Source organism: Lygodium microphyllum, chromosome 11 (assembly GCF_053477565.2).
Source record: "Lygodium microphyllum isolate KBCC chromosome 11, Lygodium_microphyllum_v1.1.10, whole genome shotgun sequence".
Classification (NCBI taxonomy): Eukaryota; Viridiplantae; Streptophyta; class Polypodiopsida; order Schizaeales; family Lygodiaceae; genus Lygodium; species Lygodium microphyllum.
In genome coordinates this window covers 93,503,554-93,518,420 of record NC_141145.1, presented here as the reverse complement: position 1 = coordinate 93,518,420, position 14,867 = coordinate 93,503,554, and the positions used below count along the sequence as shown (strand labels likewise).

General features: G+C 42.9%; 1 protein-coding gene across 3 annotated transcripts in view; it reads right to left on the bottom strand.

Moving 5' to 3' along the window:
• Nucleotides 1-2,375: 2,375 nt before the first annotated feature.
• Nucleotides 2,376-14,867, bottom strand: part of LOC148029094 (pentatricopeptide repeat-containing protein At3g09040, mitochondrial-like) — a 58,856-nt gene continuing 46,364 nt past the window's right edge. Inside the window, exons 2-3 of one of the 3 annotated variants that reach the window (XM_087687853.1) lie at nt 2,770-5,306; nt 2,446-2,678 (exon numbers count right to left, since the gene is read on the bottom strand). In XM_087687853.1, coding sequence (XP_087543979.1) covers nt 2,588-2,678; nt 2,770-5,306 — 2,628 coding nt within the window. In that variant the 3' untranslated portion in view covers nt 2,446-2,587. Of the gene's footprint in view, nt 5,307-14,867 lie in introns of all 3 variants that reach the window. The other 2 variants (XM_087687851.1, XM_087687854.1) reach the window with 2 other exon arrangements.

The following is a 14,867-nucleotide window of genomic DNA, read 5'->3' as shown; positions in this document are numbered from 1 at the left end:
GTTTATGTCTATATACAAAATGCATACACACTTGCAAACACATAAATGAGCTAAAATTCCATGAGACTTGTTGATCATTCATTCCCTTTCTTATATTCATTTTACATCCATATTAGAGTAAAAGCCCATTCATATTTTCTATCTTTCCAACACATGATTAACATTCACAAAACATGCTCATAGTTTGCATGTGCAAATGTATACACATCTCACTCATAGGATAAATGTTTATTTCTTCAACCAAACTAGCTGTTAGTCGATATAACTAGCTAGAGAAAATTTTACACAATCTTAAAATACATATTGACTTTTAGCTTCTATAATCAACTTAATTTTAGAAAAAAATTGTGTGTTTAGCTTGGCTAGACTTATTTTGAAACTCTACCCCCATGTGTTTTTTATTTCTCAAAATGGACCATTATGTACCACCTAGCATTTCTAATAGGTTCTAAGAATACTCTAGCCATAATACAACTCCAAAATTGTTAGATTGTTATTTTTGCAAGTTGCTTTTCTAGTTGATTAGATAATTCATTCATCTTAAGTCATTGCACATTACTCTACTCTTATCTAGGCAAGTCCTTGTCGTCATGTCACCTTGTTTTAAAAAAAGTTTTCTATGTTTTGTAGTAGCAAAAGCATTTAGTGCCACCCCCCCCCCCCCCCCAAAACAAATAAACAAATAATAAATCACCCCCAAAAAAAAACCGCTGAGGTCTTGTGGAGCAAGCCAAAAACTAATGGGAATTGGACTAGCACAATTTTTGTGCTTCTTGAGGTATTAGCACATACAAAGTGAAGATGTTAGGAGCCACACTTCATTAAGACAACCATGATCCTTGATGATAAAAGCCAACTAAACCGATATACTTTTGATGGGCCAATATAATGCAAAATAGCATTCAATTTAGTTGAATCCATCTATCTTAGAAGATTATAGTAAAGAGGATCCGGAGTCTTAGCATACAAAGCCTATTTACACGATAAATCAAGCACTTTCTACAAATGAGTAAATTTTCTGTTCCCAAATTCTACTAAAGACAAGCATGTAATTGAGCAACACAAAAAACTAATCTAAACAAGGTTTGAAGATATTGTTCATATATCTTTGTTTGAAGACATTGTTCATCAAAACATGACACGGTTGTGATATTACTCAAACCAAAAGGCATGACTAGGATTTGAAGGTGACCATAACTCACATAAAGTTATCTTTTAGGTGCATCCTTAGCTTTGATTTTAACTTGATGATAATCATATTAAAGAGGCTGTAATCCAGAACTCTGACTAGGTTCATCTGTTTGTAGAGACTAGAAGCTCTACACGTATCTGAGGCATCCGTACCAATATATTATGCATTGCACTAAATAAGCCAGAAGGATCAGCTACATATGGCGCTAAAATCATGTTCATTAATGGTCAGGCAAAGCAAATGACCAACTCAAGAACGGATATTCTTATTCATATGACTCCAAAAGAAAGTCAGACTAAGGTATCACTCCACAAAATCAGATTACTTGGATAACAGAAAATAGATAAAAGCATGCAGCTATTTGTTATAGTCATGGCATGCCCATGGCTCACTGTAAAGACCAATTGCCATCAGGCTTAATGGAGCCTGAGCTGCAATCAGCTGTAGAATTCTTCTGAGGTACGCAAGAGACTTTAAAGACTGCCCAAGGCCAGAAATGTATCATGCTAATGAAGAACTCACCCAATGACTTGAACCAATGAGACAACACCTTAGGAATCAAGTTCGCTCTCTTTTTCACATGGAGTCAATGAGATTGCCTTACTAGAAAATCAGTCATAATTTTAGGCATCATTTTACCTAGCATCAATTTTGAGGACACTCCTAAAGAAAAGCAATAGTCTAGATTGGGGAAATTGTTATATCCCAATGCCTTAGGTTAGGCTTGCCTACTGGGATCAGGCATTTACTACTGAAACTGATAGTTGGGCAGCCCATGTCAGTGAGCAATGCCCAAAGTTTGAGGTTACAATGGGGAGATTAAGCTACAAGTCAGCACAGTCAGTTTTCTTTCGTTGCTTTAAGCATTAGTCACTTGAGTTCTTTTGAAGGTACAAGCAATAACCAAGGTTGTCACTGGAGTAAATATCTGCGGGTAATTACAATATAATGTGTAAATAGAGAGAACTCATTTCAAGAGGATTACAATTCGACAGTGGTTTTGCATAAAATGTCTTTTCTGTTTATATAAACCTCTGGCCAAAATGGTGCTGTTCTCTAATGGGTTGAAACCATTATCAAAAAAAGTAAAGTTCTAGTTGTAGAAGAAATAAGTAAATTGGAAGAAACCTGGCACAAACATTTAATCATACTGTCACAAGCCCATTAATCAAAGATTAGTGATTGCAGAAATAAATAATTATGAAACACCCGATGCAAAACATCTGATCAAATATTACGAGTCGATAAGAGAAATGACAACAAGGTTTTTTTTATGTCCACATAGAAAATCTGTGTAAAAATCATCTTTTAGAATCTATAATAGGGTATCAAGCTGAGCTGCCAGATTGAGCTGGGGTACATGTCCTTCGTGCTTTTCAACCCTGATTATCCTTTTCAGCAGCACAATCTGGTCATTAAAATTATCTCCAACAATGAACTCATGAACATTGTTGTAAACTTCAATCCAGGCCATGCCTGGCTGCTTCTGCACACCAGCAAACTTTGTCAGTTGACATGATGTCTCAGTATCCTCCTGCCCACTAGCATTGGTGTAAATGTTGGAGAAAAGTGAGTACCCAGATGCACTATATGGATCCAATTGTACAACTTCCTCTAAGCAACCCTTCGCAAGATCCATGTTGCTGTAGGTTCTGCAATTGGCAAGCAGAGATCGCCAAGTGATGATATCTGGAGAGTTTGACATACTTCTCAGGAAGTCTTCAGCATCAGTCAACCGTCCTGCACGACCAAAGAGATCAGCCATACAGCCATAATGTTCAAGGCTTGGCACTATAGCGTGGTCCTTTATCATTGATTGGAAATACAAACTGCCTTCCTCCAGCAAGCCTGCATGAGTACAAGCAGCAAGAATACTTGTGAAGATCACACCACTAGGTTTCACTCCATGTTCTTTCATACATGCCAGACACTGTTGGATCGACTTGAAATCACCATTTAAAGCATAGCCTGCAATTAGTGCACCCCAAGATGCTACATCAGGGTTTGATAAACAGTCAAACACTTTACGTGCCTCCTCTATACTCCCAGACTTTGCATATACATTAACAAGATGGCTTTCCAGAACATCATTCAGTTCAAATCCGCTAGCACATATGGCACCATGAATTCTCCTACCCCAGACCAGAGCCCCCAAGATGTAACATGCTTTTAGACTGCATAAAAGTGTGACTTCGTCTGGCTTTATCCCTTCTTCTTGCATTTTTTCAAACAGTTCGAAGACAGGAAGAGCAAACCCCTGGTTCACATATCCTGACATCAATGTACCCCATGAAACCAGATCCCGAGTTGGCAAAATATCAAACACTTTGTGCGCATCATTCAGACTCCTGCACTTCACATACATGTCAATAAGTGTGTTCCCGACAACGACATCTATCAAATCTCCAAATTGACATAATTGGTTGTGTATAAGCCTCCCCAACTCAATGGATGGTATTATAGCACATGACTTCAATGCACTCAAATAGATGACAGTATTTGCCACTAATTCCTGCTGCTGCGCTGCTTCAAAGATATTAAGGGCAAATAAAGCATGTCCTTGGCCAGCATATCCTGAGACCATTGCACCCCATGACACAACATTCCTTCTTTGTATTCCATCAAACACTTTCTGTGCTTCCTTCAAACTTCCACACTTCGCATACATGTCAACGAGTGTATTCTGAAGTGCTGAATCTGAGTCAAGGTTAGCTTTGACTAGCTCAGTGTGCACCAATCGACCCAACACTAAGTTCCCTATACTACTGCAAGCCTTTAAAGTGGACAAGAACGTTCCCTTGCAAGGCTTTAAGCTTTCACTCTGCATTCTCTTAAAAAGATCAAGGGCAGCATAACCATGCATGTGTCGAGCATATCCTTCAATCATTGCTCCCCATAACACTTCATCTCGATGTGTCAACTTCTCAAACACACAGCGCGCATCCTCAAGGCTCTCGCATTTGGAATACATATCAACTAAAGCACTACCTACAATCACATCAGAATCATATGCCCATCTGAGTAATTGCTCATGCAAAAGCATACCTTGTCTCAACTCACCAATGCTCGCACAAGCCTTTAGAGCAAACAAGCATGCCATTTTCCCTGGCTTCAGACCATCTTGCTGCAGTTGTTTGAAGTAGCTAAGAGCAAGTCCACCCTCATGTTCAGCACAACCTGCAATAATGGTAGTCCAAGATACCTCATCTTGACTAGACAAACTGTGAAAAACAGAGCATGCTGCATTTAAACTCCCACATTTTGCATACATGTCCACAATGGTGCTACCAATGACATCATCTGACTCCAGACCTTTTTGTATAATTTCAGTGTGTATCAAATTTCCTTTCTCCAGTGCAGCTAAACTGGCACACGCTTTTAGGGCACACAAGATTATAACTTTACTAGAGGCTATTCCCTCATCCTTCATTCTACTATAAAGTTCAAGGGTAGAAACAGGAAGGTCATGTATAGCATATCCTGTAAGCATTGCTCCCCATGATATGATATTTTTATTTATTAGCTGTTCAAACACCTTACGTGAACTTTCTAGATCCCCACATCTGGCGTACATATCAAGGAGGGAATTGCCCACAATCACAGATGAAACGTGATCACTTCTCAAGATCTGATTATGTGTTAGCATGCCTTGCTGTACATTTCCAATCTCACTACAGGCTTTTAACACACATGAAAAAGTCACAGCATCTGGTTTTATGCCTTGCAGATTCATTTTTAAAAATAAGTTCAGGGCCTTTTGAGATTTGCCAAGCTTCACATGTGATGAGATGATTGCATTCCATGTATAAATAGTTGGAATTGGAACATTTTGAAATACATGATTTGCTTCAGGTAAACTCCCACACTCTGCATAAAGGTGAATCAATTGATCATTTAAAACTGTGACCAAATCAAGACCAGTCCTCATCATAAGGCAATGAGCATGCGTGATTGCTGCTAGATCTTTGCTTTTATTACATTCTTGCAGAAGCAAGTAAATTCCATCCCTTGAGATAGAAATATTTTGCCGGTTCATCTTGTGGTCATTTTTAAGATCCTTTATCTCAACACTTGTTAGATGGTCCCACCAAAAGCTCCTATCTTTCCCAAAATCCTTTAAAAATTGAACCAATGCATCAAAGTAGTGAGTCAGGTAGCTTGTACAATAGAGTCATCTCTCTCTCTCTCTCTCTCTCTCTCTCTCTCTCTCTCTCTCCATACATACATACATACATACATACATACATACATGTTGGGAATAAAGGGCCATCGTGCCTTTTATATGTGCACGGGTGTGAACGCACCCTTAGCACACTTGTACTTTCATATATATCTATCTAAAAACCTAAAGTGGTACACACTCCAATTGTACCCAAGAACATCTTGCATCTCTCGCTCTCACTCGCTGCTGTTGCTCACGTGTTTTGCTCTTTACCTGACATTTCATCGCCGGACATTGCATCTCCGCAGCGCATCACTCACTTCAAACTGGTATCAAAGCTTCGGCTAAGGTGTTCGCGCTTCTCGCAGTCCGTGCAGAGCTTCGGTTAAGGTGTTCGTGCTTCTCGCAGTCCACAGGTCACGTTTTTCAGCCAGGCGACATTTCCCAGGTTGCGCGCAGGTCAGTCAGTCATTTTCTGGTCAGCTCGTCACTGTTCTTGGACAGTGTGCAGTCAGGCGTGCAGTTCCAGGCAGCGTGCAGGTCAGGCGCAGATCAGAAGTGACGTGTTTTGCACAAGCGCTGGTCACGCAGGTCACGCCAGGTCAGTTCGTGACTTTCCAGGCCACGTGCAGCTGGCGGCAGGTCAAAACGCTGGCGGCAGGTCAAAACGCAGCAGTCGTCACATTACGGGACAGTTTTCGTCAAATTTCTCTTGCAAAATTTTTTAATTTTCAAAGGTTTACTGCAAGCTGCCCCCTTTGCCCACTGACGGGAGTTCGCGCGTGTAAGCACAGTTCTGTGTTTTGGGCAGATTTGAGCCACAAATTTGGGGATTTGTCCGGATTTGACACGAGCAAGACACACAATGAGATTCTGTCTCAGAAATTGCAGGAATTTGTGACATTTTGCCTCCGAAATTTGGGGCTTTTCATGTACATGTTAAAATTGGGCTAAAATTGACCCAATTTCTTGACATTGATGCACATTGGACCCCGTGCAATTTGGGGCTTTTGCTGTTTGAGCAAAATTTGTGCGCAAATTGGTCATTCTATGTACATGCGGGTTTAATTTCATGCAATTTGGACGCCCGACACTTGAAAAATTTGGGGGTTTTGCTGAAATTGCTTCATTTTGGCAAAATTGGTCTACTCTATGCATGTCAGAGACAGTGCAGATGTATGGTTGATGTTTTGAGCACAAAACTTTGGGGCTTTTGACCGTGCGGGTCAAATTTTATGCCCGTGGGTGCATGTACAGCAGAAATTGCAGCTAAAATTTGGGACTTCTCATGTAATGTGATGTATTTGTCCTTGGAACAGCTGTCATCAGTTGTGGAGTGCTGTAGCACAACATTTGGTGCTTCTGAAAATTGATTTGCAGATCTGAAATTTCTGCTTTTAACTGGTACTTATTGCTGGTTGGTACTTGTTTGTACCTTGGTCACTTGTTTGTCAGTTTGGGCCTGCATTTGCTGAATTTGTGGTCGTATTTTGGACTGAAAATCATGGCTGGCAGCAGCGATAGCAGCCATCTTATGCACATCAAGAAACTTGAGGATGCACATAATTTTGCAGTGTGGCAAAAGTAATGCTACAATATCCTGTTGCAGAATAAGCAGGCTAAGCCGATCAAGGCCAAAGGGGTAAAGCCCGCAGATATGGAACAAGATGACTGGGATGAGTTGAACGAGCTTGCACACTCGACCATTGAGCTATCTGTCTCTGATGCTCTGCTGTTTAACATAGAGGGTTTGGACACTGCCTATGCCATTTGGACTAGACTGGAGGAATTGTATGCTCAGAAGAGTGCAGCTAGTAAGGTGTATTGGCTAAAAAAGCTTATGGATTTGCGGATGAAAGAAGGAACTGCTATGTCAAATCATCTGAGTGAATTCAACTCAATTTTCAGCCAGCTGGTTGCTTTGAAGTTTGTCATTGATGACGAGTTTAAAGCTACCTTTCTGCTTTGCACTCTACCAGAGAGTTGGGATACATTCAGGACTGCCTTGAGTAACTCGAATGCTATGCTTATGTATTCTGACGTGGAAAGCTCTTTGCTTATGGAAGAGATGAATAGGCAAAATAATGCATCAAGTAAGTCATCTAGTGCCTTGCATACCAGGGGCAGATCACAGCAGAAGGGAAAATCTGATGGCAAGGGTCGCAGCATGTCTCGTGGCAAGAATGTGGAATGCCACCACTGTGGCAAGAAGGGTCACTTCAAACGTGACTGTTACAAGTGGAAGAAAGAGAAAGGGAAAGGCAAGAAGACAAAGGACAGCAAGGAAGAGAAGAAAGAGAGCCAGCCCAAGAAGAGCAGCGTCAAGATCGAAGAGGTGAATGTAGTCACTCAGGACAGTGATAGTGGGAACGATGTACTCTTCGTGTCTTCATGTTTTGATGCCCATGCATTGGTTGCCGATTCGGCTGATGACATGCATACCTGGATTTTAGATTCAGGTGCCTCCTTTCATGTCACCCCTTACAGAGATTGGTTTTCCGATTATACAGGCGGCCGACATGGTGTTGTCCATCTCGGGGACAACTTAGCATGTGATATTGCAAGCATTGGCAGTGTACAGCTTCAGTTTCAGCATGGTTCTGTCTTTACTCTTCAGAATGTTCGTCATGTACCTGAGCTCAAGAAGAGCTTAATCAGTACTGGGCAGCTAGATGATGATGGTTATCATACCACATTTGGCGATGGAAAATGAAAGATCAGTACAGGATCTAGAGTCATTGCCAGGGGTTCAAAGAGTGATACTCTGTATCCTCTTCATGTATCTAGTGTGCGTGACCATGTTGTCGTAGTAACCGAGCAGCCAAGTGTTTCTTTGTGGCATGGCCGGTTAGGACACATGAGTCAAACAGGAATGAAAGTTCTTTCTCGTTTGGGTTACTTGCCTTGTCTCCGTTATGCTGATTTTGAGCATTGTGATCATTGTGTCTATGGTAAGCATGCGCAGACATCTCATAAGAAATCTCTTTCTTTGAAATCTTCACCTCTAGAGTTAGTACATTCAGATGTATGTCAGATGCCAGGATTGTCTTTGGGAGGGAAGAAATACTTTGTCACCTTTGTCGGTGATGCTACACGGAAGGTATGGGTTTACCCCATTCGTAGCAAGGATGAAGTACTTGACAAGTTTAAAAACTTCTTGGCATTGGTTGAAAATCAGACTGATAAGACACTTAAGTGTCTTCGCTCTGACAATGGTGGGGAATATGTGTCCAAGGCCTTTCAAGCATTTTGTGACAGCAAAGGGATAAAAAGGGAGCTCACTGCCCCTCATAATCCACCCCAGAATGGAGTTGCAAAGCGTATGAACAGGACTATACAGGATAAAGTCCGTACTATGCTGTCTCATGCTGCATTACCCCATGGTTTTTGGGCAGAGGCTGTTATGACAGCCGTTCACTTGATCAATCGGGCACCAAACAGGTCTTTGGGGGGGGGGGGGGGGGGGGGAGTCCCTCAGGAAGCGTGGTCGGGCAAGCCACCTTCTTATGCTCATTTACGAGTGTTTGGCTGCGAGGCTTTTGTGCACATTCATAAGGAAGACCGCAGCAAACTTGAGCCAAAGTCCTGTAAATGCATATTCCTAGGATATGGTGACGAGGGTGAAATGGGGTATAGATTGTGGGATCCCGTGAAAAGGAAAACAGTGCGCAGCAATGATGTTATCTTCCGGGAAGGTCGCATGCATAAACAGCCCGAAAAGACTGAGGAGGTTCGTAGGGTTGTATTCCGGGAAGAAGTACCTTTTGGACAGCAAAATGTGCCCGCTGTACAGCAGCAAATACCTGCTGTAAATGAACCTGCGAATGCAGAAAATGATGCTGGAAATGATCAGCCAGCCATTGCCCATAATGATGAGCCACTAAATGTGCAGGAACAGCCGAGACAGCAAGCTGTTAATGTTGATTTGCAGGCTGAAATGCCAGGACAGCAAGCTGTAAATGATAATATGCAGGCTGAACAGCCAGCAAACAATGATCATTGGGTTAGGAGATCGTCTAGGGCTACTAGACAGCCCGACAGATTCGTTCCTGGTGCAAATAATGTGGCTGATTATGTCATGATCACTGACTGTGGTGAGCCGTCATGCTTCAAGGAAGCAATGGACAGATAGGACAGCAAGAAATGGTATAAAGCCATGCTGTCAAAGATGGAATCTCTTGAGAAAAACGGCACTTGGGACTTGGTGCAGTTGCCTAAAGGGCAGAAAACGCTTCCATGCAAATGGGTTTATAAGATGAAGGTCACTTCTGGTTCCTCGCCAAAGTACAAAGCCAGATTGGTTGCTAAGGGGTACAAGCAGGAACATGGAGTTGATTTTGATGAGATCTTCTCTCCTGTAGTTAAAATGACTACATTGAGAACCATTTTGGGCTTGGTTGCAACTGAAGATATGGAGCTCATACAGATGGATGTAAAGACTGCATTTTTACATGGTGATCTGCATGAAGACATATATATGCAGCAGCCTGAAGGGTTTGTGGCTAAAGGCAAAGAGAAGATGGTATGTAAGCTCAAACGGAGTTTGTATGGGCTGAAGCAAGCACCAAGAGAATGGTATCATAAGTTTGATACATTTATGCAGTCTCAAGGTTTTCAAAGAAGTCAAGTGGATCACTGCTTGTACACCAAGAAGGCCGCAGATGGCAGCCTAATTATCTTGGTTCTGTATGTTGATGACATGCTAATTGCTGGCAGGGATTCTCATGCCTTGGATTCGTTGAAGCAAAGTCTTCATGGCAGCTTTGACATGAAGGATCTAGGTGATGCAAATCACATTCTTGGCATGCGAATACTCAGAGATAGGTCCAAAGGATTACTCTTTCTATCTCAACAGGAGTATGTCTCTAAGATTTTGCAGCGTTTCAATATGGAGGGGGGGAAACCAATTGGTGTTCCATTGCCTCCATATGTGAAACTCAGTGCAGAGGACAGCCCTACATCTGATGATGAGAAGGCTGAAATGGCCAAGATTCCATATGCTTCAGCTGTTGGCAGCTTGATGTATGCTATGGTTGCTACACGTCCTGACATTGCCTTTGCAGTGGGAGTGGTTAGCATATATATGGCAAACCCTGGCAAAAAGCATTGGAAAGCAGTGAAAGGTATTATGAGATACCTCAAAGGCACAAGTGATTTGTGCATCTGCTTTGGAAAGCAGAAGGCATCTGTCGTTGGCTTTACGGATGCAGACTATGCTGGTCATGCGGACTGTAGAAAGTCCACTTCTAGAATGTGTTTACCTTCACAGGAGGAGCAGTCTCTTGGATCTCCAAGCTACAGAAGTGTGTTGCATTGTCTACTACAGAGGCAGAGTATGTGGCTGCTACTGAGGCATGCAAGGAGGCTTTATGGCTTTCACGTCTGGTGGGAGATCTTGGCATTACAGAGTTACCCGTTCTTCATTGTGATAGTCAGAGTGCTATCATGCTAGCACGGAATCCCGTCTTTCATGCAAAGACGAAGCACATACAGGTGAAGTATCACTTCATCAGAGATGTACTTCACAGCAAGAGCATTGAGCTTGTCAAAGTGCATACAGATGATAATCCTGCAGATCTTCTCACGAAGGGTCTTCCAGCAGAGCGGTTTGCTCATTGCCGACAGATGATGGGAGTTGGATAGATATATGTATTTCAGCTTTGTACATACTTAGACTTAGCTGATTCTTTTCTCCTCTTAAGGCACATTGCCTTTAGGTGGGAGGTTGTTGGGAATAAAGGGCCATCGTGCCTTTTATATGTGCACGGGTGTGAACGCACCCTTAGCACACTTGTACTTTCATATATATCTATCTAAAAACCTAAAGTGGTACACACTCCAATTGTACCCAAGAACATCTTGCATCTCTCGCTCTCACTCGCTGTTGTTGCTCACGTGTTTTGCTCTTTACCTGACATTTCATCGCCGGACATTGCATCTCCGCAGCGCATCACTCACTTCAATACATACATATATATATATATATATATATAATTATAATTTTCAGCAGCTCAGATTAAGAAGAAGAATATCTCAGCTGCATTAGTTAGTCTCCAAACATCTTCAATCTGATCAAGGAGAAGTACATCAAGGAGCTGCACAAACAGGTACAAAGTATGAAGGAGCAGCAACAGAAGGTCAAGGAAGAACCTAAGATAGAGTCATTACAAGCCGAAGTGACCAGCCAGAGACAAAGAGCAAACTCATCATGTTCAACACTTTAAAGAGGTCATGTCAGTAATCAAGGAAAATAAGAGGATTGAAAGTATTAAGAATGAGATAAGGATTGGTGGCCTCCCCACAAGATGGACCATGGAAAAGCTCACTCCAGATTTTGAGCAAGATATCATCTTAGAAACAGATGTACTAAAAGCACAATTAAACAAGGTTGTCCCCTTCATAGACTTGGGGGACCTTATCCACATTACCCCAAAGGGTATACAAGCCAAGGTTATGTACGTGGACATGACAGATAAGTTAGCAGTGATGAAACAAACTAAGTCCTTGCAAAGGACAAGAGTGTGGATCACAAATGGGCTGGTCCCCCCTCCAACTCAAAAATCGACCAATAGAATTAGCCAAAGTTAGAGAGACAAGAAAGCATGGAAAATGGGGAGTATATAGAGGAAAAGAAGTTATCAGAGATTTTCACACTCCACCTCTCCAGAAGTAAATTTTCTTGTGCTGTATTTCAACTATCCTTTATACTTGTAATGAAAACCAATGTAATCAAAGCTTTCATGAGTAATGAGAACTAGCCTAGTCTGTGCCTCCAGATCTAGCCCGGTCTGTGACTCAACTTGTATAGACACCATACACCTAGAGTTTGTGCCTTCTTCCAACAACTTTCCAAACATATTAACCAAGGCGATCAATCAGCCGATGCTGCAGTATCTTTTACCCAAGATTAGCTTCAGTACCCCCTCCTATATTTCTTCAAATTGATGGGGAGAGGGAGATTCCCTCTAGCTTTCCTTTCCCGTTTGAGAGGGGGTGGCTTTCTTCTCTTAATAGTGACAATAATTATGCTTACAAATTTTGATTCACTCATTGTATTTATTGTACATTTTAAATATTGTATTTTCATCCACACTGTCAAGATGACATGATTATAAAAGAACACTTGGGCAAGTCAATAATTCCCCTACAAGGGCACTATCCAAGTGGTACCATTAAATAGCACTTTGCATGAACATGATCCCCCTTGCATTGCTTCTTGCATCACTTGAGTGCAATGGCATTCTGTTCTTGTAAGCGTACATATGTATGCATTTATCCCTATTCAATCTTTCTAAGCGGTCGACTCTAGATCCACCGTATTCTCAGCATTGCACATGGCAACCTCCCTTGCTACTTGCTTTTCCCACCTCTTTTTTTGCCTCTCCACATACCCCCCATATTTACTACCCATTCCATTAGCACGTTCCTTCATCATCGACATGCAGTAATGGCAGGGATAGCCTGTTTATTTTGTGAAAGCCTTTGCGATTGGCTACTTGTCTCCCACACATTACTTAAACGACCGCCACCTCCGCTTTTTGAAACAATCATTATCAAACCCAAACCAAAAAAAAAGTTCATTGTGGTTCCATCCACCTTTGCATGACTTGGTAGGCCACTAGGCAGTCCACATGCACCCTTTATCCGATGTCGTGGCCTCTCTACGGGGTGACCACTTGGACTCCCTTGGTAAAATAACCATCGCCTCTACAGTCTTGGTAGGCCACTGGGCAACCACCATGCACACTTTGTCCAATGTCCTAGCTACTTTAGGGTGGGATACCTTGAGGTAAAAACACTTACAAATTGGGTTGTGCTTCCTTTCTTGCTCAATTTTTGGGCCTAAGAGGGGGTGTTGAGCAATAAGCATTACATGTTGAATCAACCACTTTAAAGCCCCAAAAATACTTATTTCATTAACTCCCTAAATTGGTGCACGGTTCGAGAGAGTTTAAAAATGGTGCACAGTACAAGGTCCCAAAACTTTTTATAAATAGGTGAGCTGCCCTCCATTCGGTCCCAATCTAGTTTTTGCATGTTTCAGGCCCTCTAGCTTCGTTGCCCACATCCCATTCGCGAAGGATATCTTAGAAGCAGCTGCCCATTGCTATCTACATCAATCTAGCGCTTGTTACCAGTCTTCACTTTGTCAGAGTGCAGTGGTGCGGAAGCGTAGGACTGAGAGAGAGAGAGAACGCAGAGAGAAAAGGGAGAGAAAGAGACAGTGTACAATGAAGATCTGCTGTATAAAGAATGCTGAATACAAAGATATACACGGGCGCAGTGCGCTGGACTGCGTGTCTCCACCTCGACGATGCGACCTGCTGTCCACCTCGAAGTTTGCTGCAGTCTGCACTGTCTGCTGTCTGAAATCTGTGAACAGAGACAGAAATCTGCACGGCACCGGTCTGTAATCTGCGACAGAGAAGAGTGGCCAGACTGCTGGAGATGTCGACTATAAATAGTCGAAAACAGCCACGAACTGGGGCGCCAGAAATAGGGCGCAGCCTGGAATAAATCGACTGCAGGCAGTCGGACTGCCACGTGGCAGTCCGACTGCACAGTCCGACTGTGCAGCAGCCTGCTGGTCCAACTGTGCAGGCCTGCCCTCCAAACAGGCTATGATCTCTAACACCCCCTCTCAGAGCCTGGACAGGGCAGAAGCCTGAGGGATCTGGAATGTTGCCGAAGGAGAGCCTGAGGAAGCGCCTTCGTAAACAAATCCGCAAGATTGTCCTCTGTCTTGCAATACTCCACAGTGATGGTCTCATCCAGAAGCTTTTCTCGGATGAAGTGGTACTGAATCTCAATGTGCTTCGTCCGGGCATGAAAAACAGGGTTCCTCGCCAAGGCAATGCAACTTTCATTGTCACATCGCAGCAATGTAGGACGAGTCTGGGGGCACCCAAGCTCCTCCAACAATCTCTGAAGCCACACAACCTCGCATGTGGTGGAAGACGCGGCCCGATACTCCGCCTCAGTAGACGAAAGGGCTACCGTGGGCTGCTTCTTGCTACTCCATGAAATAACACCTGCACCCAAAGTAAAGCAGTAACCTGTTGTAGACCGCCTGTGGTCCACGTCACCGGCCCAATCCGAGTCGCTCCAACCTGCAAGTACAAGATCTGACCCATCTGTCCCTGCGAGTAATTAATCCCCAAATCAGACGTCCCCCTTAGATACCGAAGTATCCTCTGAGCAGCCTGCCAATGCACCATCTTAGGTTCACTCATGAACCCTGCCAAGAGCCCAACAGCAAAACATAGATCAACCCTGGTGTTGAGAAGCCAAATCAAGGACCCTATCAACTGTCGATAGCGGGACGCATCCGCCAAAGGAGAAGCTGAATGGGAAGTGGCCTTCCAGTTCGGATCCATAGGAGTAGAGAGGGCCCGACAATCTTCCATCTCAAAAGACACCAAGAGCTCCTGTACATATCTCTGTTGGGAGAGAAAGATCCCCCTCTGAGACTAATAAATCTCATGGCCTAAAAAGAAATGGAGTAGCCCCAAA